We start from the raw sequence: 24,847 nt of genomic DNA, 5'->3' as shown, positions 1-24,847 counted from the left end.
GAAGATTTTGCTGGCATCATCACCTTTTCCCTGGTGATGACGGAGAACTGGTCTTGTGGTAGCCAGCATGACCTGTCCCCTTAGCTAAGCAGGGTCTACCCTGGTTGCATATGAATGGGAAACTAGAAGTGTGAGCAGCACTGGAAGAGATTCCCCTTAGTAGGGGATGATGGAGCCACTCTGGGAAGAGCAGAAGGTTTCAAGTTCCCTCCCTGGCAGCATCTCCAAGAGAGGGCTGAGAGAGATTCCTGCCTGCAACCTTGGAGAAGCTACTGCCAGTCTGTGAAGACAATACTGAGCTAGATAGACCAATGGTCTGACTCAGTAGATGGCAGCTGCCTATGTTCCCTCTTGTTCCTGGGCAGAGCTCTGTGCCTCAGGGGTTCCCAAACTGCATCTCTCTCACCCTCCCCAGCCATAATGGCCAAAGGGATGATGGGGGCTGTAGCCCAACCACTTCTGGGGCTGGTAACCCCTGCCTTGCCCCATAGCCAAACCCTGGTGATGTTGTGGGATCTGCCCCTTCAAAAACTAGGGGAGGCTTGTTCCTTGAGTCCCCCTGTGGTCTCGGCAGTCAGCCAAGAATGGCCAGTTACCAGAGCCATTTGTGGGCCTGTGCAGCTCGCTGCGGAGAACACTCCACGCTGCATACCGCAAGCAAGCGTCGGAGGTGAAACCGAGGCTTGTAAATTTCTGTGTGGCGAGCTATTTCTTTCTTTGATTGAGACAGGCTTCCCATTAAGGCTAATGGGTTTTTGAAGGATATCAGGCCGAGGAGGATCTGTTGGGCAGGGGAGGCCCTCAATTTTGTGTGTGTTTGCACAGTCCAGAGGCTGCAGCGATGCCGCTGCGCTGCAGTCCTTGGATGATGAGTGGTCTCCATCGGAGGGCCAAAGGCAATGTGGTGTCTTGATGTGCAGGAAGCTGCCGTATCCAGAGTCAGACTGCTGGTCCATTGAGCTCAGGATTGTCTGCACTGACTGGCAGCAGCTTCTGCAAGGTGTCAGGCAGGAGTCTTCCCCAGCCCTGCCTGAACATGCCAGGTAGGGGGCCCGGGAACTCCGGCATGCAAGGCAGATACTCTGCCACTGAGCTGCAGACCTGTCCCCAGACTTGGTCCCCTGCTCCTCCACAGACCACAAATTCTATAGGCAGCTGCCTTCTTACCATGCCAGGCCTTGGTCCCTCTCGCTCATCGGTATTGCCTGCAATGCTTGGCAGCCGCTCTCCAGGGCCTGAGACCGTATTTCCTCGTCGCACCTGGAGAGGCTGCCAGGAACGGAACTCTCCGCCGGGACCTTTGGCATGCCCAGAGGGTGCTCTGCCACTGAGCTCTGGCCCCTGATCAGCGGGAGGTGCAGAAGTGGCCTCTGAGTGTTTTCTGTTCTTTACCCAAATGTAGCTGTGCGTAGAGGAGGCGGGTGCGTGGATTTGGGGAGAGAAGGCGGGGAGAGGGGGGACCCTAAATAAACCCTAAATAAACCTTGGGTTATTTTGCTCATCAGAATCACTCTCTCGCCAAGCTGGTAGCTCACCAGTGATGGGAAACGCTGCCTCCTCATCCTTTCTCCTCAAGGGAGAAGAGGAACAGGGAGAGGCCAATTCTGAGCAAACCGTGGGAGCAGGAGGGGTTAAGCACCCCCCCCCTTCAGCAGCTGTCTGTCTTTCTTTTCTCTTTTCTTTTTTGAGACTGTTCACATCTCTCCTCCTGTCGCCTCTTGCTGGAGCGTTTAAAGGTGCTGCTGTAAGATCGACAAGTCCACGGCCACCTGGGCAGGGGGGGCAACTGCACAGGGCCTCCCCATTGAGTGTCTCCTGGCCAGGCTGAGAGGAGACGGCCGAGTCGGACGGGCCCTGCCCAGGCGGCTGTGGGCCTCTCAAGGTCACAGCAGCACGATGGGTCGGACCCATGGAACACAAAGTGGCTCCTCCAGTGATGAGAGGAACCTGTTCTCGTTCTTGTCCTTGGGAATAAGGGCATAAAACCAGCCCCCGACGGGAGGGGTTCAGGGACAAGCGAGCAGCCCTTGGGGGTCCATTTCCAGCCCTGCCGTGAGTCGATGTCTGTGTCCCTGTGAGCCGGGGTCTTTTCAAGCATGATCAGTGGCGGCTCACCGGGCCTGGCATCACTTGCATGGGCCCAATGAGGGCTCCTGGAAAACTGAGCCATTGGTGGCACTTTTCCCTGCTCCCGTGCTTCTTAATTCATCCCTGTCTCTTTCCCACTGCGGCCTGTTCGCTAATGTGGCTCATTTTGAGAGGCAGAGAGCAACTCTCAGGGGGCTATTAATGTGGCGCGTATCACTGGCACACAGAGGTGGAAAGAAAGCTTCCCCTGGAACGCTGGGGGATCCTCCCTCTCTCTTGTCCCCTGGCCCCTGGGTACGGCACCGCTGTAATTCAGTTTTACGGTGCTGCCAAATGAAGCACAACCATAAGTACATCTCCCCTCCCTGATCCGATCAGCAGAGAGCTGGGAGCCCTTTGCCGGCAGGAGGCTGAGCCAGGGAGGGGGGCAGCTCCGAGACACATTCTGCTAATCTCATCGCTGTCATGGGTCATTTCAGACACTGATGGGTTTTCGCTCCCTGGCGAAGGAGAAGCCGGCGGATCGCTGCCTTCTCAGGCGCTGCATTGTCTTGCTAATTGTGAAGCCATAAATGTCTCTTTAGGTAAATAATTCACCATAAAGAGAGCTGGGCTGGGAGGAGAGGGGCAAAGGGGACCTTCAGCGGACACAGCCCTGTGATCTGTGATGGCAAAGAGAGGCATCTGGGAGAGGAACGGAGGCAGCCGGGTGTGTTGATGGGCTGAGCGTCCCCCAGGCTGGAAGGAACTAGACCCTGAGCCCTCTCTTGTGCTGGGAAGATTGTGAGTGTGATAGAAAACCTCTCTCCTAGTGAGTCGCTGCACAGCAGCACAGGAAGTCCAATGTGACCCAGAGGCAGACTTGGTGTGTGTATTGTTAAATGATCACAATGTTTAATGCAAAAAAGCAGCCAACCTTTTGCTCCCTTTCCTCCTGGTGGTTGTGCTCGCATGGGTCTGAGCCAACAGCAGTGGGGCCCGAGTTCCAGTTCTGCTGGAGATCTGACAGGATGGGGCTTCTTCTGCTCAAAGCTATCCCATAATAGCAGCTGGAAAGACAAAGGGCACACCGTTGATTCTCAGGGGTCCTTTTTGTATTATCAGGGTTGAGCTGGCCCATGCCTTTCTCCCCCTCTGCAATTTCTCCGGCTTTCTTTGGCTTTACGATTGAACACGACTAAGAAAAGATGTGTGTAATGGCTTCTAAATTTATTTCCATGCCGCTTTGCAAATCAGAATTTATTACAGCGATAAGAAAAATTTCAGTTGTATTCACATCCTTAATAATAGAAGTGAACAAGGCCAATAAATAACACCCAAGGGATGAATGGATGGCTTGTGGGATGGAAGTCCAAAAGTATTGTGCTGTATTTCATTGTTTGATTGTCAATTTCAGCAGAGGCAGGATTGTGGGCATTTAAGCTCTTCTCCATCAAAGAAAATTAGCGAACAACTCAGCTTTGCCAAAAGAGCGAAGGCAGTGCCTCTGTAGTCTTAAGAGTTGGGTAGCGGGGAGAATTTGGGTGGGTGCAGCTTGCCTTGCAGGGCTGAGAGAAGCAACACCATTCCCCCTTCTGGAAATGAGGAGACGGTGAGGTCTCCTGCTCCTCCAAGCAGCCCCTCTCTCCCTTTCTCCCTGGAACTGCCTCCCAGAATGCCTCCTCTCTTATGCTGAGTCAGAGCGTCGGTCCCTCTGCTCCATATTGTCAAACCTGACTGGCAGTAACTCTTCAGGGTCTCAGACACTGGTCTTCCCCATCACCGACTCCCTGATCGTTTTGACTGGAGATGTCAGGGACTGAACCTGAGATTTTCTGCATGCAGGTACAAACTGTGTACTTGGCCACTGAGCTGTGGGCATCGCCTTTCTGTCCTTTTAAATCCTTCCTTGTCCATTTTATTCTGGGGTGCTCTCAATTCTGCCTCTCCTCTCCCAAGAGTTGGGCCCTGAGTCTCCGTCTCTACCAAGGGAACCAAAGACGTCGCTTGCAGTCTAAGACCTGATACAAGCAGTGCTGCAGACGGGCCATACTAAACCCCATAATCACTCTCCAGGGCTAATTTCACTCAGGAGATCCATGCAAATCCATTTGGGGTTGATGGAGAGGCCTCTTCCAGGACCACACTTGAGATGCTTTCAATGGTTACACATGGATAATGCAGAAGTTATTTGAGTGACGATCCCTCCTGCTCTGATTTCCTGGCAGCGAGAAGCTGACACAAATCAATCATGTGCACAAATTAGCTATGAGTTGATAGTAATAAGAGTCTTGGTTTGAAATCAATGAGACTGTTGTTAGTTGCAGTCATTTGCCCGACTGATTTCAGTGGGGTCTGAGCAGCTCTAACTTCTGGATTGGGGGGCTGTGTGTTTTTCATATTCAAAACATGAGTCCTTCCTTCCTTCCTTCCTTCCTTCCTTCCTTCCTTCCTTCCTTCCTTCCTTCCTTCCTTCCTTCGGATCAGACTGTGGTGAAAGGAGCAGATTATGGGTATTGGAGGAGAGGCTTTTGACATGGCTGGATGAGGAGACACAACTGATGGTATGAAGAGGACAGAGTCATCAGGATGGTGCTTTTGGCACCCCTTGAGGAGCAAACGCCTTTATCTGCTAGTTTCTCAACCGAGTTTAAAGAAACATGCTCTTCTTTTAAAAAATATTAAAATGAAAGCATCAGTTCTTAAGACTCTGAAATGTTTATTGGCTAGCAGATCCCACTGAAGCCCTTTGCAGAAGAGAAGTATTCCAGACAACAGGCATGTTCGTTGCTAAAAGATGGTGGGGGGAAGAAATGTGCTTCTCAGCTAGATAGCTGGATGCTCCTGGTTGTTCTGGGCATTGCGAATTCTGGGAGGTTAAGCACAAGGGACAGGTGAGGCGGCACTGCCAGGCTGAGCGCTGAGCCAGAGGGGCTGGTTCCTGGCCTCCTTTTTGTGAGCTTGGAGGTGCTCAGATGAGAGGGATGGGAGGCGGTGGGGGGGGGACTCATTGGAGGAGGTGATTTGAAAAGTGCCTAGTGCTTGTGGTTTCATTAGCAGCTATAGGAGCATTTCATGGGCAATTAGTGCTAAGCACAAGTGGAGGCAGCAGCAGGTAAAAAGAGTCTCTCTGGGCTGGCTGTTTTGCAAAGTAAATTTAGCTGTGTGGACGGTGCTGCTTGGATGGAAGAACAGTTGCCCAGCCTCTGTCTGTCCAGCAGCGGTTGCTTTCAGGTTCTCTCCATCAAGAACTGCTCCCTCCCATGCAAACCGGACCATCGCCTCCATTCCTCTGCAGAGGGCGAGGGGTCCTTCACGCTGCACTGCCAATCTGCAGGCATCTTCAGCAGACTTGGCCCCTTTGGTGGTGGCTCCAGGATTTTGGAATAGCCCCTCCCCATTCACAACCCAGTTTCATCTCCTTGGTGCTACAAAAACAGAACTGGGAGGGGAAATGATGAGAGGGAGAGAGATTGGTCCTCAGAGCGACAGCAAGGTTTTAAATGGTGCTACCAGTCTCTGGGTGAATCTGGGAGGACAGAGCAGTGCAGCTGGAAACGCTGAGCCCAGGGGTCCTAATGACCCCGGTGGGGATAGCCCTCCCCCAGCTGCCTTTACTGAGCACTCCATGCTACCCAGAGGGAACCAAGTGTGGCTGCATACACTGCCAGCACTAGGAAATAGGCCCCGAAGAGGAGCGTGTCCAGTTTGTATGACAGCGTGAGCCAGGCAACTTCTGCTTTGGCAGCTCCGTCCAGTGCATGGAGGTGGGAGGTGATGGGGAGGAGCTCTCTTAGGATCTTCTGCATTGGAGGGCTGGTCCTCTCAGCTTCTTCTTGGTCCTTTATGACTGCACTTCCCCTTGTCAGTGAGGCCCCTGCCAAAAAGCAAAGCTATGTCAGTGAGGAAGCATGTGGGAGGGAGGGAGGGAGGGAGGGGGGAGGACCTATGTTGTATTAACCCAGCCCAGCCCAGGGAAGGTATTTTTCTTGGTTGTCCTTGTGCAACATGCACAAGGACTTGTGGTTGGCCAGTCCTTAAGGAGAGCCCTGTTGCATCAGCAAGTCCAGCCTTTCCATTGTGGCCAACCAGATGCCTTTGGGAAGCCCACAGTCAGAGCATAAAGTTGATGGCCTACACCTGCTGCTGCCCCTGCAACTGGTACTTAGTGGTAGACTGCCTTTGATCATGCAGGATCAATATAGCCACCACGACTAATAGCAATTAATAACAGATCTATCCAAACCCTCAGTCTATCGAATCCCCTTTCAGATCCTAACCTGGTGGCCACCACCATGTCCTGTGGCAGCAATTCCATTCCACCTTCTATGAAGAAGTCCTTGATTTTGTCGACCCTGAATCTACTGCCCATCAGTTTCATTGGATGACTCCCAGTTATAGAATTACAAGGGAGGAAGAAAAGCCTTTTCTCAATCCACTTTCTCCACACCATGCATAATGTTATCAACTTCCTAGAGCAGCTAGTGCCATGTGGTGGCAGAAGTGTTGGACTCAGACCAGGGATGCCTGGGCTGAAATTCTTTCTTAGTGGTGAAGTCCATTGGGTGGCCTTGGCCGGTCACCCTCCTTCAGCCTAACTTACCTAGTTACAGGGTGGCTGTGAGGATGAAGGAGTGGATAATCTTGTATGACACCCTGAGTTCTTTGGAGGAGGAAGAGCAGGATAAAAGTGTACTAAGCATCGTAATGTAAGTGAACATTTATCGCGCCATCCCTTCCACCATCCATGGCGTTTCATACCTGAAATACAGTGAGCTGCTTCTAAAGCATTCCTGGCAACCTGGCGATGTTCCAGCCCCTGCTCACCAATGCTCGTGCACAAGCAAGAAGTGAAGAACTTATCTCGGATATGATCTTCATGCAAGTGGAGGAACTTGATGAGAAATATGGACATGGACAGGCTGAGGACCAAGAGAGCCATGCAGATGGTGAAGAAGACACCTGAGAGAGACAGAGAAGTCAAGCAAGGGCTATCTAGGATTCATGGGCACTGTCAGGTTCTGGCCGGCAGACATCACAGACAGTGATTTAGCTGAAACCCTTTGCACACACTTTAATGAAACAAAACACACAAAGGACAAATTATATGTTTAGCATAATATGTAGCTTGGTCCTTGGTCAGCAGCACCTCAAAATATGCAGGTAATATGCTCCCTTACCAGCTTGTTGTAAAATTTGCAACAAGATAATGCATATGGAGCTCTTTGAAGTTAGTCACTATTTATTATTATTATTATTATTATTATTATTATTATTATTATTATTATTATTATTTCATTATTTTTATGCGATTTCTATACCACCCTTCAAAAAATGGCTCAGGGTGGTTTACACAGAGAAATAATAAATAAATAAGATGGATCCCTGTCCCCAAAGGGCTCACAATCTAAACAACAACAACAACAACAACAACAACAAAACATAAGACAGACACCAGCAATAGCCACTGGAAGTACTGTGCTGGGGTTGGATAGGGCCAGTTGGAAGTTCTATAGAAACATTAATTAATGAACCATTTGATGTACTAACTGATCAGAGGAGTGCTAACTGCTGTGCCTGGCAGTTGATCTGCCATGTTGACTTTGAAGACCGTGTACCCTACCAACACGCTGGTCTTGCAACTTATCCGTGAGCCTGAGTTTGGAGGCAGGTAGAAGCTTAGAAGGTCTACAACTACCAAGAATATACTGGGGATCAGCAGACTGGTCATGTAGAGAAGGGGACGCCTGCAGATAACGATCTGGAAGAATCAGAGAGGGAAAGAGTGCCAGTCATTAACACAAGCTGTGGATATAAGGAACGATCTTATATTGCCCCAGGTCAGTGGTTTATCTAGTCCAGTATTATCTATGCCAGGACTGCACAAGTTGATCCTCTTGCAGATGCTGGCCTACAATTCCCATCATCCTTCACTATTGGCCACTGTGGATGGGAATGATGGGAGTTGTAGTCCAACAACAATTGGAGGGCTGAATTTGTGCAGCCCTTATCTATGCTGATCTGTTGAGTCATGCTGGTGACACCAGTTTCCTGATTTTCCCCCATGTATATAAGATGTACCATTAGATAATTTGTGAGATTTTCTGCCACAAGATGTGGAAATGACTATTTGCTTAGAAAGATTAGTAAAGAAGGATAAGTTAAGTAGAACCCCCATGTTCAGAGGCAGTATTCCACGAAAGTGCAGCTGCTGGGATGCAGCTCCATGGGAGGGCTATTTCCTTCATATCCAGATAATGGGTTTCCTGGAGGCATCTAGTTGGCCACTGTAGGAGCAGGATGCTGGACTAGATGGCCCTTTGGTCTGATCCACAGGATGACTCTTTTGTCATTCAGAGCAAAAGAGGGGACATGTTTGAGCTTTTCCCCAGATTGGCTCAGTTATGCAGTAAATTACTTGTGTCAATTTGCCCAAACCTGAGACTGTTCAGTTCCTCCACCTTCTGCTAGCCAGTTTCTTGGGGAGCTGTCTGTGGTCCTGAAATGCCACATGCTAATTTTGCAATAGGCAAATCCCCATCCCCTCTAACAGGCAGGAAAGCTCACTGCCTTTACATTCTCCGGCACATGGAAGCAAGCAAAGAAAGAAAGAGAACACTTTCGATTTAGCTGCATTTACCATTAGACACCCTTCAGGTGTTAGCAATATTATGCCACCATTTCATTATCCATTAACGCCAGGTAATAATAAGTACACAAAAGGTATTTGCAGCCCATTGGCGCTAATGAAGGAAATCAATCTCATTCGGTGCCCGTTCAGCAGCTGCATGCTGGAGATGGGATATTACCCAAGGGTTAGGTGCCAATTGTCTCCTCGGCAGAGAATCCCACCAGCACTCAATCTTGCATAGCTGCATTCATGATACAGGCTGAAGCTGGTGTTGAGACACAGCTTTGCAGCTCAGGTTGGCTCATCAGCAAAGAGTCTCCATCGAGAATAAAGCTGGTGGTGGCAGGGAGACAAGGAATGCCTGCCGTTACTGCCTTGGGTTGGTATATGAGCAGTGCATGTTGTTTCAAATTTGTTAGCTATAGAACCATTTCTTTAGTCTCCTCTCCATAGATGGTGCAAATGTGGAATGCAGAAGCAAGATGTGGATTCACTGGCCACGGGATTGTGGCTGTAGCTCAGTAGAAGAGCATCTGCTTTGCATGCAGAAGGTCCCTGGGTTCAACCTCTGGCAGCATCTCCAGGCAAGCCTGGGAAAAACCTCTCTCTGAAACCCTGGAGAGCTGCTGCCAGTCAGTGTTGACAATACTGCGCTAGATGGACCAATGATCTGACTCCACAGAAGGCAGCTACTAATATTCCTACGTTCCTATGTTTGTGTAGATCAGCAAGAGTTTCTGGTTACTAATTGTTTACAATAACAACCACCAAAATACTTTATCTGAAACTCATTTAGGCTATTCATCCCTGATCTGTAGTAACTCAGAGAGGGAGATTTATACATTAATATGCAATTTGTTCCAGGGTATGGCTCATGGGGTGGGTATGGGAGGGAACTGGCTCCACCTCTAAGTTGCCATTTTGCAGCTGGCCCTGGCTGGTGAAACTGGGACTTCTAGTAGGAAAAAACTTGGATCTCACAAGCCTGAATTAGGAACACAGGAAGCTACCATATACTGAGTCAGACCTTTGGTCCATCTATCTCAGTATTGTCTTCACAGTCTGGCAGCAGCTTCTCCAAGGTTGCAGGCAGGAATCTCTGTCAGTCCTATCTTAGAGAAGCCAGGAAGGGAACTTGAAACCTTCTGCTCTTCCCAGAGCAGCTCCATCCCCTGAGGGGAATATCTTACAGTGCTCACACATCATCTCCCTTTTATATGCAACCAGGGTGGACCCTGCTTTGCTAAGGGGACAAGTCATGCTTGCTACCACAAGATCAGTTCTCCTCTCCTTGACAGGTATGTGAACTGCAAGTATCTGGAATTTAGCTTTACATGCATGCATATGTCTGGGCGTTAGGTGTATTTACTTCTCAATCAAGTAAGTTATTTGCATGTCCCAGAGGCATGTAACTGGTGAAGATCAACATATGTCTAGTCAAATTGTTCATTTTCATGCTTCAACCTCTCACCAGTGGTTCAGATATCTAGAGACGACTGTCCCTTTGGTCTGCTTGGAGGTCTCTCCTATCCTAGGGAACTGGGAAGGAAGCAAGTGTGGCAGACTGTTCCCGTCAGCTGCCTAGAGGCCAACAAAGCCCTGGAGAGCATCAAAGAGCCGCCCCCGACCTGTCCACACGTGCCTTCTCTATGAAGAACATCACATGCTTCCTCCTATCCCACATCTGCTGCTGCTTTGGACTGCTGTTGGCATGCCTCCCTTGAAACACTCTCCATTATTCGCTCAAGCATTAATAAAGTTTGCAAGCCAATATCTTTAAAATTAATGAAGTGTTTGCTCTTAGTCAAGAAGCTCATTCAAAAAGAAACCACATACTCAATCTCCACATACCCGATCTCCAATGAGTGGACAAGTTAGAGTTAGTTTCTGACTTTGACTGGCAAACCAAGTAAGTTTCTTCCAGGGATGTAGCTATAATTGAGCAGGTGGGTTCAAAGCACCTCAGGCCCCCAGCTCCACCCCTCCCTATTTTCTCCATTATCTCCCTCCCTCCAAGTGGCCAAGTGGGAGAGGGGCAAACACGGGGCCTGGTTTCTCCCCGTTAGCAGGCTGGATCTCAACTGCAGGGCATGTAGCCAGGTCTGAAAACAGTTGTTACTACAACTATTACTACAAATATTTATATGCCGCTTTTCAACAAACGTTTCCGAAGTGATTTACAGAGAATGAGAGAGAGAGAGAGAGGATCTCTGTCCCCAAAGAACTCACAATCTAAAGAGAAACATAAGGCCGACACAGGTTTTTAGGGACTCACTTGCCGGCAGGGAAAACACAGTGTGTGTATGTGGGGGGGGGGGGTAAGTGCACCCATCCCCGCCCTTAAAGCCATCCCCACCTGCCGTCAAACTGGCCCCCGCCGGTTCTGTGCACATCTCTACTGGAGGGCTGCTGTGCTGGGGATGGAGAGGGCCAGTTGCTCTCCCCCTGCTCAATATAGAGAGTTACCACTTTTAAAAGGTGCCTCTTTGATCAGTTAGCAGGGAACAATTGTATGTCGGGACTTCCTGACGTACTCCTATCATTTTTTGGGTGTCTATCACAGTGCTAGTCCAAGGGCCATTTTGAATCAACTACTACATGAGGAATGGCTGGGTTTCTTTCCTCCTTTCCCAGGAGATGGCAACTCTCTAAAAACAGACATTAGCAGTCTTGGCACCTCTTCTTTTAGAGTGTGTGTGTGTGCGGGGGTTAATAGTAAATAATTATGATGATCTGTACAGCAGCAATTAAAGGAACGTGGGTAAAATTCTTGCCAGTTCATGGGGGGGACGGGACATGTGGTATCCAGAAAAGGGCCTTGGGGAAACACAAGCTTGCTAGCATTTGCTTGCTCCCAATACAATTGTGTCTGGGTGCAGCAGGGGATGCAGAGAGACTAGAAGGGTTGGGATAGAAGTTGGGAGCCGAGGAGGAAGGCAAGCAAAGGAAGCAAGTGATGAAGCTGAGATAACATGCAAGGAGGTGGGAGAAATCCACTTAGGAAGATCACCAAGCAAAAACAGGCAGGCAGTGAAGACAAGGCAAGGTCCACCATGGGAGAGACTCTCCACAAGCTTTGGGTACAAAGACTGAGCCCTTGTGGAGCAGCATTATGGAAGGGAAGAACTACTGGGAGAGCCTCTTATTACTGCCTGCCCTGGTATGGAAAGGAAAGGAAAGGGCTCCAACAAGCCTTGGCCAACAAGTAAAGTATCCGTTGCTGGGAAGCAATGTTGGGAATGGCTATTGTCTTCAAGGCCTGCTTATTATGGGCTTCCCAGGGGTATCTTATTGCTCACTGTGAGAAGCAAGAGGCTGGACCAGATGGACCTTCTGGTCTGATCCAGGAGAGGTGGTCTTTTCTTTCTGCGGAATGAATGCAAGGGGATGGGAGACCAGGAGTGAAGGGGACCAGGCCACTGTCTGAGAAAAGCCGGAGATGTTGTGGAGACTTACATGAAACTGAATCTGGGCAAAGCCTCCAGTTTGTGTTTGCAGGATGTGCTGCTCAGAGAGCACAGAGACCAGCTCCCACTCTCCATTGTCCAGGAACAGTGGCTGGTCATTCTGGATGTTCTCGTGGCTTCTCAGGAAGGCAAGATCCACATCCTGGACTGAGAGGAAGGACACAAAGAACGGTCTCTGGAAGCAGCCGAGGGAGCTGCAGGCACTCATCCCTGCTGTGCCTTGACTTGCAATAAGCTCTGTGCTGTGTTTGCCAGCAATCTGGAGCAGTCCCCGTGGCGGAGAAACACAATCAAGCCTGACCCAGAAGTCTTAGCAGGAGTCTCACCTCGCGCCCTCTGGCCTATTGCTGTTGTTAAGAGGCTTCTGGGCAGAACTGGTTAGGCTTCACCCCCATCACCAGCTCTCAGCCCCCCGGCTAAGGGCTTGGCCCCAGCGCTCCCACCGCACCGCAGCTCACCTCACCTGTATGCAGGGCACTGCTGAAGGTCAGGCTGCAGTTCTGAGTGTCAAATGGGAAGGCGTACATTCGCAGGCTGCATGCAGAGACCACCTGCATAGGCTTGTAGTGCTTCACCAGGCCAGTGGCATTCACGTAAACAAATGGTAGATCCGGGGATCTGCTGGCATCCACGCTGAAACAGGAAGCAGGGAGGGAAGGAGTGGGGGAGAGAGAAAGAGAGGCTGCTTTTGGACAGACATGTCACTGGACCCTCCGTTTGCCTCCCAGTCCCCTGGCAGTCTCCCAGATGTTCAGGAACTGCAGTCTGGGAGACCGCAAAGGGGGTGGAACTGGATGGGTGGGCTTCCCCCGGCCCTTGAAGGAAAGCCGTGCCAGCCAATAGGTTTTAAGGAGTGGGAGGAGTTTCCTTCCTTAACTCCGGTTTGGGCAAGTTGCCCAAACTGGATGACACATTGGAGGCTCCTGACCCTCGGTTTGGTAAGTGTGACTTACTACATACCAAGGGTTCATTCTGAGATTTTGCGGAGGAATCGGAACCGTGGTTGGGTCCAGGAGCCACGATTCCAATTTTTCAGACACCACCACGGAGGGCTTCCCTGAGATGGGTTTGCCTCAGGTATCCCATGACGTCTGGAGGCGGCCAGCGAGAGGCTTGGCACTGCCAAGGGAAAGCCCAAGATGTGTTGCATGCCACCTGCGAGTCTCTTTTCCTTGCCCAAACTGGGATCTCGTGTTCCAGGATGAGCGCTCTTTGCAGAATTGACCTTGGCAGGACCAGGGCTGGGCGCTCTCCAGATTACACTCTGTTCAGTGTTGTTTACTTCGGCTTGGCAGGATCGTCTTGAAACCGTAAAGAAAGACTGTTGCGCAAAGCCACCAGTAGGGGGAGCAGTCTTTTCTAGCTTGCACAAACCTCCTACAGAGGGAAAATACAGCTCTCTCTCGCTTCTTTAATAATGTTGTAGCACTGTAATGCAAAGATAAAACCCCCCAAAAGGCACCAGAAATGTGACCAGCACCTTGCTGAGAGCGCAGGGACTGTGATATTGAAACGCAGGCAGTACAGAAGCACACTTAACAGACAGGTAGTGACACTGTTGTAGGGTGTAATCTGGAAAGCGCCCTGGGGGAGCCGATGACAGCAGAACTGGGGCTAGGATTGAGCTACTTAGGATCAGGTCCATGGAAAGAGGGAGTCAACACCAGGATAGGCAGGCAGGGGGTGAGAAAACAGGTGAGGGTGAGATAGTATTCCAAGCAAGCATCTCACCCAATGGGCAAGATTCACAGAGGGAGACCACATTTGCCCTGTAGCACCATCCAGTTGTTCTGCTGCTCAGCCTAACAGAAGGCTCTACCTGCTTTCTTTTGCAGAGGCTGCAGGAAAAATTCCAATAAAGACAAATAACCCCAGCTCCCCCCCCCCTTTTTTGGGGTCAGTTGGCAGGACAGAAGAGTTCCTGACCATTTGATATTTTTCATCTCAGTAAAATACTATTGTAAGTACAGAACAAATGAAATCTTACACATGTATATGAATGTACCAGGACCAAGCTTGCATAAGGAATATTTACTCCCCCCTCCCGCTTGCAAAGACATAACTCTGCTTAACAAGGACACCAAAACTTCATCCTGAGAGGTAGAGAAGGGCTTGGGTAATCAGCTAGACCCACCCTGCTCCACACTTACAATTCCCCAATGATAATATCCGGAACCCAGATTGAGTTGATGGGCAAGGAGATTTCTTGGATCCCATCATAGCTACTCGAATTCCAAGTGAGGTATTCATCCCTCCAGATCTGCAAAAGAGAGATGGGATACATTCTGTATATTTGTTTTCAGACCAATCAAAAGCACAAAGGTAAATTCATCATGATTAAGCTGAGATCAATCTGTTCAGTTCTTGGACTCAGAGAAGTGGGGAATCTTTGGGGTTGTATTTAATCGGGTGAGGGAGACAAGCAGACTACATAGGGTTTGTTTCTGTTCATCTCTCTTACCTGTCGATACCAGATGCTTGTTGTTAACTTCTGGTTCTGGGCATCCTGCAGGAGAGGAAAAAAGAAAGAAAATTTTAATTTCATTTTTGAATGAACCATGTTTGGAAGGGCGGAATATAAAACAAACAAACAAACAAATAAATCATGCAAAAAATGCAAGGGGTTGTAAAGCAGCAAGGAGACAGGCTTTCCCTCTTTCCTTTCCTTTCCTCTCCTCTTGCAGTTCTGCCTACACAAGCTGTGTCAGCTGCAACTGTACAGATTTTCATTCACACAAGACTTCTTCATGTGACTTGAAGCCTCTCTCTCTCTCTGCCGTTACTTCCATCAGCAAGACCCTAAAAAAAACCTGAACTCCCCCCCCCCCCCTCAGTTTTAATGAAACCCAGTGCCAGGACTTGAGCACAACGTGGGTCCTCCTGAATCTAGCTCCCAACAATTGGGTGCTAACTAATAGGCACGGAATGTGGGAACAGGACTCAAGTCTTTTGCTCTCTGCACCACTTTACTCTGGGGCAGCTCAAAGGGGGAGGAAATGGCGTCAGCATTCCCCTTCATCTTAGGGGTGTGCACGAAACTGGAAATCCTAGTTCGGTTCTAGTCAAACTGGATTTGAAATGAACCAGGGTCTAGTCCAGTTTTGCGCACAGTGGAGCCAGGCACACTAGAGCCGCGGAGGGGACAAAAAAATTGTTTTTAATGGCGGACTTACTGCCATTGCAGATGGCCAGTGCGCATGCATGGCGGCCTCCAAAATGGCCACCGCCAGTTTGAAACAGGCCATTTGGGACTGGGGGAGGCTGTCAGGGGGAGTGGGGACCACAGGAGGCCTTTTTGCAGCTGCGGCAGCACCCCCCGAAGCCCTGCAATGGTGGTAAGACCACCATTTTTTTTCTTTTTAAAAACAAAAAACAAAACCCCAACTGGCCCTGAACCTGTCCTGGGAGTTCAGTGAGCCTTCGAGCCAGGCTGTTTGAACTTGAGCCATCTCGCACATCCCAACTTCACTTGCTGCCGTTCTGATGATTCTCAATTCTCAGGTATCTGAGACTGTCCGGTGCGCCTTACAGTAAATTACCATTGATGAAAGGGCAAGCTGCCGGCACTTGACACTCTGAACGAATCACCTGGCTGGCTCTCTCCCACCCTAATTAGTTATTCTGACATTAATCAGCTTGCTAAGAGTAATGCATGTTTTCTGCAAATGTAAGGTTTAAAAACAGGGCATCACAGCTGACATAAGAACATCAGAACATCCCTGCTGGATCAGGCCCAAGGAAGCCCAGCTGGTCCAGCATCCTTTTTCACACAGTGGCCCACCAGATGCCGCTGGAAGCCACAGGCAGGAGTTGAGGGCATGCCTTCCCTCCTGCTGTGACTCCCCTGCAACTGGGACTCAGAGGCATCCTGCCTTTGAGGACATTCCTGACTGGAAGACTCAAAATTCAGAAGCTTCACAGAGCAGACTAATGCGACTTTTTTAATGGGAGTGAAAATTTTCTCCAAAGAATTTCTGTATGTGGAACCCATTGTGATTTTGTTTTAGAAAACTTTCCTGTGCTGAACCCATTTTTCTTCTGTCCATAAATCTCCTCATCTCTTCTACAACCATTGCTGGTCTGTCTGCTCACTCCCATTGATGCTTTGGCTATTTTGGTTGGAATACCCTTGGCTTTTGTCATCTCTACACTTGCTGAAGACTCCGCCATTCAAATTTGTGTTTCTAGTCCCAGAGCAGGAAGAAGGAAGTCTGAAAGTGAAACTTGAATCCCTTCTGAGTTTTCCATAGAGCCAGCTGGCCAATATAATTGCTTCTCATGTTGTGTCTTTTGCAACTCTCTCCCTCTCTCCTGTTCTGTGTGTGCATCTTCAGATCCTTTCCATCTTGCTTGTTAAAAGCAGAGAATATTTGGGAGAATTGGAATTCATTAGTCTTCCTAACATAGGGAGCCTACTTAGCTTTAAATTGGTGGTTAGCAAACATACAGATAATTCCACCACATTCTTATTTATCTTCCCCCAGTTCGGCATCCTGTTGGAACAGATGCCTTGGCGTCTGTCTGGGAGGCTCTATTCAGTGGAGTGGAATACAAAGGTACGTGGAATTCGGCATTGACGAAACTCAATCTAAACAAATTGGAGCTCTTTCTCCGATGACTAGATTATCTGTCTAATCAGATTTCCCCAAGGCCCTCCTAATAACTGGAGACTTTCAGATTGTTCCCATCTTTTCCCGCGTTTTATGTTCCTGAAACAGGAGGCAAAAGATCAACAAAAGGAGTCGCAGGCGGCAACAGAGGCGGGCAAGAGCTCTTCATGCACCACAATGGCTGCCGAATAGTTCATCTATTAGAGTGTGCACCTGCCAAGGCCCCGACTGCATTAATGCTCTCTTAATGCCTGCGGCTTCTGACAACCATGGTTTCACAGCCAAATCTCTCCCCTGATCACTGGGTGGTACGAATATAGTTATTTTCTCCTCTGTGTATGTTCATTATACCATCAGAAATGAAGAAGGCCCCTCCCTCACAAGCTCTTCCCTTCTGTCTAGGCCTTGTAGAATCACCGTGCCTCCATCTGACGGGCATGTATTTCATGGGCAAAACATAGTGGGCTCCGAATAGCATCACCTCTGCCTGCATCTTTATCTTCTGCTCATTACAGCAGGGTTCTACAGCAGAACACGCACTCACCTCTTGCCTGTGGGCTTCCCAGAGGCATCTGGTTGGCCACTGTGTGAAACAAGTTGCTGGGCTAGATAGACCTCCTTGGGCCTGATCCAGCAGGACTGTTCTTATGTTTCTCAAACTCGGGTCCTTAGATCTTGTTGGACTACAACTCCCATCATCCGCAGACACAATGGCCTTTGGCCATTGGCGGGAGTTGGAATCCAACAAAATCCTGAGGACCCATGTTTGAGAACCCCTGCACCAGAGCACACACCAAGAGGAAACCTATAGCTGAGCCAGTGCTGACACGGGAGACTGCCGTGAGTCTTGGAAGAACTGCTGGATAATCCCAACCTGCCACGATATGTGGAGACCACAGAGCTCTCAGGTCAGAAGGATTCTGGGAAGGTTTGAGCCTCTGCATCTCTCTCTCCTGGCATCTGCACTACTGACACTTGCAGAGCTAATCTATCCTCTCATGATCCCTGACAACCTGGTTAGGTCAGAGCTCTCTTTCCCATACCAGCCTTCCATGGAATGACAAGGGGCCGTCCAGGGCAAAAGGCTTTAGCACATTTGAAGAACCTTCTTTTTGAAAAGTAAGAGCAACTCTCTTTCTTAAGCAGCATTAAATCTCTGGAAATGCTGGAATATTATCCTCTATGAGTTTCCACAACTTTCTGCATCAACAGAGTCGGTCATTCTGTTTATTTCTTCTCTGTATAGGCTGCCTTTCTTCCATCATGCAGGTCAAGCAGGTGGCCTGGCAGTCTCCCACCCAGGCACTGACCAGGCCTGGGCCTGCTTAGCTTCAGCCAGGCAGTTGTAGCTCTTGCCCTCAGACCATATCCTGGGACCCAGATTTCGCCATTACAGACTTTGCCGTTGCTTGCTAACACAGACTTGCCCTTAATTTTATAACTAATGGGGAGCCCCCATCCATAGCTCAGTGCCTACAGGTGATTGTATCTTATATATGGGGTCTGCCCCCCTGCTTAAAGCCATTCTCCATGCAGGGAGCTCTGTGCTATTACATGAACTGCAGGCCGCCAGCCTTAAATAAGTTAGGAGCTCTCTTTACCACGTCCAATACCGCATGGACAAAGAGGTCGAGGTAGACGGTGGTGGCACCGGCCCAGTTTCTGACAGGCCTCACTCCCTTGTTGTAGCTCTTCAAGAGCCGCCGGGTCAGCCGATGCAGGGTTGAGTTCCTGGGCCGTTGAGTGGCTGCCGCTGAGCTTCCTGACAAGCAAACAGATGCATGTAATTAGGTCTGACAGAAACATGAAGAAAGGCTGCTCATCCTTTCTTGGACGTGGTTGTTCTTCTCCTCTTGGAGTGGCTGGCTCAATTAGAGTGGAACACAGAGATGTCTGTCAGCGTGACACACATCCTAGGGTGGGCCATCCTACCCCAGAACTACTGCCACGGTGTCATAGCCTACTGTCTCCTTTCCAGGGTCTCCTGGTGCTCAGTTCTGGCTACCATCTTGCCTTAGGCCACTGTCCATGTGGGAACATATAAAACTGCCCTATCCTGAGTCGGACCCATGGTTCATCTAGTTCAGTGTGGCTACTTTGACAGGCAATGGCTCTCCAAGGTTACGGGCCAAAGTCTCGTAGCTATCTTATATTTCCATAAGACAGAAACTCGGGAGCCTCTCTTCCCATCAAGGGATGGAGAAAGGGGCTGGATGGTGCTGTTATTCGCAACTGGGCAGATTAGGCCAGAAGGCTATTCAGTGGTGGTTGACCCCAACTGCAAAAGCTGCTTGTGGGTGGCAGGGACAGCTCCGATGTTTTACCGTTTCTGCCTACTTCTCTTTCAGCCACTCACGCTGCAGAGTTACCACTAGTCTGCTGTCTTTCACCAAGCCTCCAAAGTCGCTTGAGTGTGTGTGTGTGTAATAGACTCTTTCCTGTTAATGGGCTTTCCATTCTGTGTTCTGCAGATCTCATTCAAGAATCCAGACCAAGAAGTTGAATGTGGAATAGGAATTAGTGAACCCAGAAGTCTGTGCTGTTTGAGAACTAATGAGATTTTGTTGGATCTTGTATGCAGACACTTCTGTTCTCTCCCCCACCCTTCCCTTTTTCAGATGAACGAGGTGTTATCAGAATTCAGAAAATTTGTTTTCACAGGAGGCAGGAGTGAAAAATCCAGCCCACTGAGAGACCCAGGGATGCTGAGGGCTGGGTGGAGGGGCAGGGAGAGGCAGATCTGGCCACCTGAAATTGCAAGTGACACATTCCTGAGTGGCCCCTCAGAAATGCAAAGAAGATGCTTTTTCTTTCTTTCTGCTCACCGTCCCGGGAGGCCCTTGGGGAGCTCAGCCTCACCAACTCATTGGACTGAAGAAAATTGCCAACGTGGGTGAGCATAATCTAATCTGCAGCATCCAACATATGCATTTGCTGCAGTTCGCGGCGCCTCTGATAGCTGTTTTGATGAGCTGCTGAAGGTACAAGAGTTCCAGCAGGAAACTGTAAATGAGATGTCCTCTCTCGGCACGCTCGGCCTGCTTATGCCGCCCCTCCTTTTATATGAAGGATGCCATCAGGAGCCGGAGCAGGAAGCAATTCCGGTCTTTGATCAATGTCACCGCAACTAAAATGCTAAGGACGGCGCTGCAGGTGTTTGCCTAGGCTCGGCTTTGCCTGTGGAACAGCTAAGTTTGATCTCTGCTCAGACGGGGAGCAAAAGAGCATCTCCCTTCTTAACTGGCATCCAGCTAAAGGGAGAAAAGTGCTGGTAATATTTCAGAGGCAAAGCTCGACTCAAGGCAGACGGAGGAAGGAAGTACACCGTAAATGTGGTGGGAGTTCGTCAAGTCAATCCCTGGCAAATTTCTCCCCCTCTTTTCTCCCTGTGTTTGTCTTCTGGAGACGTCTATGTTAAAAACCTGCCAGCAGGATTTGCTACCATTGCCGTACTTAAGGTTCGGCTACCTCCCTAAGAACTTAAATCTCAGACTGGGGTGGGGTGGGGGGGCGCATCTCAAGGAACACACACACATGCATGTCAATGCACACGCATGGACATTAAGGTGTCAGGTAGCCTGCTGTGGCTGATGAGGCTTGTTCTGAACTGCTGATAACAGATGTGGGACAACTTATCCCTCCGCCTGCATATCTTTAACCAAAAGAAGGAACTATTCCTCAACCTTTAAAATTCTGTAGGAAATGCTACTGTGGAATAAATGCACGCAGCAGACAGCAGATGGCGAAGGGAAGTCAACAGTGTATAAGAGGGGAAGGGGCGGGACCTCTTAAGGAATCCTTAGAATTGAGGTGTTGCAAGCATGTCACTCTTTTCATCTGTGAAATGCTGGAGGGCATGAAAATGGGCTATTTTCCTTTTCAGTGACCTGGGCTACAGAGCAGCATCCTGTTCCACATGTCAATGGGCCATACTAGATGTGCATGGATTTGCACACTCATATGCAGACTGCAGGCAACCTTTCCTGTGTCTTCTAGGAGAGGGCCAGTGTGGTGGTGCACTGGATGAGGCCCTGGAGCACACTCCAAGAGACTTCAGTCTGCTCAGTCAGGAAGCCACTTGGGTGATTGGGGGCCAGCTGCATGCGTCCCACCAGGCCAAATGTGTCTTTAAGCACATTGATGGCCCCATGCATGTGTGTTTGCTTGGGCAAATCGCAGTGGTGGCAAAGGGTGATCCAGTCAAGACTTTGGTGTGTGTGTGTGGGGGGGAGAGTACAATTTTGCCTCCACTGCGGTCCTGATCTGCAGTGGGTGCCCCATGGCTGAGCGCTACAGCACACCAACAACATGCAGGGCCAAATGACATGTTAAAGTCACATTGAGTTTGGCCCTGATCACCTGCCTTCTAGGCCTGGCTCACACAGTCATTTGGATCTAGGCTTAATGTGGGTTACCATCATTAGTGTGATTGTGTGAACCCATGCCAAGGTAGTTTATGGCTGGGGATGAATCTGGAGTAGGTTCATAAAGGTAAAGCAAAGTGTGCCATCGAGTCGGTGTCGACTCCTGGCACCCACAGAGCCCTGTGGTTGTCTTTGGTAAAATACAGGAGGGGTTTACCATTGCCATCTCCCATGCAGTATGAGATGATGCCTTTCAGCACCTTCCTATATTGCTGCTGCCCCATATAAGTCTAGGAAAGATACCAGTGGGGATTCAAACTGGCAACCTCTGGCTTGCTAGTCAAGCCATTTCCCTGCTGCGCCATTAAGTGGACAATCACGGTAATGTCGGGAACCTAGATTCAAATGATTATGTGCATGAGGCCATAGAGTTGTTGTGAGAAAAAAATAAGATGCACCTTGAGCTTTTGGGGGGCAGAGGTGGAAAATAAGCCCAAGAGTAGACAGGACCACTTCAGGCCTGCCAACATAAAGGACTATGATAGAGGGTCTCTGTCTTTGGAGAGGAAGTTTTATTAATTTCATCCTAACATTAATTTTGTGTCAGTTAAAAGTGAACTGTGAGCATTAAATACTCAACTTTACATATATGCAAGTTATGGCATGAAAGCATATACATATACAGCCAGTATAAACTTGTGTTTATTCCCACCCACTGAACACAAGTTTATGCTGGCTGTATATGTATTTAATCATGAAGCAATACAGCACTGAGTGGGCTCATATCCCACTTACAGTAAATTAATGTCCTGCGGATTGTGCCCATAGAGGACTGTAGCGCCATCAAACCTCCCCCCACCCCCAGTGCTCTTGGGGAAAGGGCCGAGTTAAAATGGAACTAAGTTAAAGACTGAACCTGCTGCACAGCACAGATTCAGAAGTCAAAACTGGACGTTTCCATGGGGACAGCGATGCTCAATGGAGTTAATGATAGTGCTAAAAATAGGCCTAATAATGATCAATTGTAGGCTGTCGTGCAATATGATTTCAGGCTCGGTGCCCACCTGTCCCCATTGTGGCTACCCCGGAGGAACATGGTGCTTCTGGGCGCCATTCCAACAAGAACTGTGGAGATGAGCATCGTGCAAGTTCACTGATGGGGGTGGAGGGACAGGGAAGCAGCTCATCATTAGCAGGTGCATTTTTCCTTCTGCCGCCAAGTCCCTGTCTGCACTAGGCTGTGCAGAGAATTGCCCAGAACCGTGGTTACACATTTAGCCCAACTAGGATCACACACCTATGGGGAATAACTCTTGCGTAATGGGGTGACACAGAGCATCTCTGTATTCATTCCACTTTTTCTGTGTTGCTTAGGCAGCAAAATCAAGGGGCCCAGCCTTTCCTGGGCTGTGCAACTTCAGACAGCAGGTGGAGGCTGGCATGCTTGAAGGGTCCCCTGAAAACAAAACACAGAAACCTCCCTGTGCGTAGAAATCTAGCATGTCCGGTTTGTCTTGGCCTTCTCCTTGGCATGCTACTTTTCAGGGGCAAAGCTATAACTGAACAGGGGTGGGGGGTGGGAACAAATGCCCCTGGACCCATGAAGGAAGGCCCCCTCCCTGCTGGCTAGGAAACAGCCCGCTCTTCTGTTCTTCACTCTCCCTCCCACTTCCCTGACTAGCAAGCTGCTGGCTCCTGATCAGAGTGTGCTTGGGAGTCCTTATTCGCATCGGAGCGAGAGAAAGGGCATGCGGAGGAGGTTTTGTTTTTCACTGTGTCCATATAGTTCCTTCTGCAGCAAAGACCTGGGCAGTGGGGTGAGACGGCAGGGGACCAGCCGGGAGCTCACCTTGACCCAGGGCCCACGCCAACCTTGCTATGCCCCGGTGCCTGCGTGGAGCTTTCTCAAGGGAGAAGCACTGGGACGGGCAAAGGTCTACCTGCAGCATGAAGTCACGGCAGAGTCCGGGAAGAGCACTTCCGTGCGAGTCGACTGGAGGTTTGAACTGGGACTTAGAAGTGGCAGCATTGTGGTGAGTGGCATCATCAGGCTGTAAACACCAGAGGCAGAGCCTCCAGAGGATCATCCTCCCAACAACAGCTGGGCAAGCCGCAGCCACTAGACCCTCCTTCCCCTTTCTCTTTCCCCGACTATTGAAAAGAATGTCAACTAGCCTGGACCTAGGTGGCACTATATAAAAAAATGACAAGACCTGAGAACCTACCTGCAACCAAAATGTAGAGGAGGAGCAGGAGTGCCTTCAGCATTGCAGAAGCCTGAGAAGGATGCCTCCAGGATGATCCCATGGGAGGTGGCGCGTCTCCAGTGAGTCCTGCTTCCTCTCTGTTTCACCACTGCGTGCCAAGGCGACTCTCTCGAAATGTCCGGCGCAGTCAGCAGGGAGACCAGCAGCTGCCCCTCTCAGAACTCTCCGGAGCTCCCGCAAGGTCTCACGCTCTTGCCTCCTGTTCTAGCTGGGAAGGAAACTGATCACGGAGAGCATTTTAATTTGGCTGACGCGCCGGTGCTAAGTGGCTGATGGGATCCCAGGCAATTACTTGGGTGTGGAAGGTTGGGGTTGCCGGTTAGGATACTGTTCCTAATAGGACTGTCTAAATGCCCTAACGTAAGTGTCTTACATTAGGGCCTTTGCAATAATAACTGAAGCCCAAATAGCTCCTCTAAATCAGACTTATGCATTGGCATCTTTGGCGTTGACAGCAATTAACCGCACTCTCTTGAATTACCTTGGGTAATGGAAACTTTCTATTGTCTAATGAAGAACAATCGCTAACAGTGCAAGCCAGGGAGGGGGGGAGCGGTGTCAGAATAGCCAGGGTTGCATGTCATCTTCCCGTCTTGTCTCGCTTTAATTAAAAGACATGCTGTGCTGTGATTAATGAGAGCACTCCGTTAGGGCTTGCCTTGGCAGGATTCAGAAGGAAAAGAGACATCTCCTTTCCGGTAAGTTTGTTCCAAGGGATCTATCCGTTATTGGCCCAGTTGACAAATGGTGTTTTTTTAAAACCTGGTGTGTGTGTGTGTGTGTGTGTGTGTGTGTGTGTGTGTGTGTGTGTGTGTGTTTCCACAAAATGTGGTCAACAGAAGAGAAAAGAAATGGATATTTGCAGAGGGTTCCAGTTTCATTGCTGCTCAGATTTGACATAGAACATTTGGAGTTTGACTTTTCCATGTATCCTTTTTGCCTCCACATTTCAAGGGATCCTTCCTGGGGGCAAATATCTCGGGTCACATAGTGCAGCTACTTGGAGCTGAACACCCATGAGAATGGCTGAGGGCCATTTGTCCCACCTTGCTCAAGCATAGCTCCTGATCTGGGGCAGCAAAGTGTCTTGGGTGGCTGTACTGAAGTGAAGGTAACCCCTTGCTAAAGGCCGCAAAGCTCACGGTAAATTACATTTGCCGTTTAATTTGAACCCATGCCTCCAAAGGTTGTCAGAATTGTTCTTATCCCCTGGGTTTAGGAGCACCATTTTAAGCTCACAAAACCCTCACCTACGTCCTAGAAACTGAAGCCAGTGGGACAGGGACTGGGTGGGCAGGGGGACCTCTTTCCACCTCTTTCCAGAACCTTCTGTCCTGTCACTGGAGCTGAATTCAGGCAGGGATGCCATCCCTCCCTTTTACCCTGTTCTTCTCTCCCTTGGCACTCTGCCGCACCCTGAGTTCTGCTCAGTAGGATATCT

At 49.5% G+C, this 24,847-nt stretch overlaps 1 protein-coding gene across 1 annotated transcript; it reads right to left on the bottom strand.

The window, feature by feature from the left end:
• Positions 1 to 3,290: 3,290 nt before the first annotated feature.
• HTR3B (5-hydroxytryptamine receptor 3B) lies at positions 3,291 to 23,582 on the bottom strand. Its single transcript, XM_053269872.1, has 9 exons — positions 23,365 to 23,582; positions 18,377 to 18,537; positions 14,627 to 14,671; positions 14,316 to 14,425; positions 12,629 to 12,798; positions 12,155 to 12,312; positions 7,618 to 7,828; positions 6,829 to 7,029; positions 3,291 to 5,944 (listed from the first exon to the last, which is right to left on the bottom strand). The coding sequence occupies exons 1-9, from the start codon at positions 23,444 to 23,446 to the stop codon at positions 5,682 to 5,684; spliced, it is 1,401 nt and encodes a 466-aa protein (XP_053125847.1). The 5' UTR covers positions 23,447 to 23,582; the 3' UTR covers positions 3,291 to 5,681.
• Positions 23,583 to 24,847: the final 1,265 nt, after the last annotated feature.

The sequence above is a fragment of the Hemicordylus capensis genome, chromosome 8, assembly GCF_027244095.1.
Source record: "Hemicordylus capensis ecotype Gifberg chromosome 8, rHemCap1.1.pri, whole genome shotgun sequence".
NCBI classification, from domain to species: domain Eukaryota; kingdom Metazoa; phylum Chordata; class Lepidosauria; order Squamata; family Cordylidae; genus Hemicordylus; species Hemicordylus capensis.
This window is presented reverse-complemented; position numbering and strand designations above follow the sequence as displayed.

Excerpts from the sequence above, each read along its gene's own strand:
- HTR3B (XM_053269872.1), bottom strand. The coding sequence starts at position 23,446 with ATGGGATCATCCTGGAGGCATCCTTCTCAGGCTTCTGCAATGCTGAAG. Across the intron at positions 18,538-23,364 it reads CCTCTACATTTTGGTTGCAG|GAAGCTCAGCGGCAGCCACT; the intron begins GTAGGTTCTCAG and ends TTTGCTTGTCAG. Across the intron at positions 7,829-12,154 it reads TTGCCCAGATTCAGTTTCAT|ATCGTTATCTGCAGGCGTCC; the intron begins GTAAGTCTCCAC and ends TGATTCTTCCAG.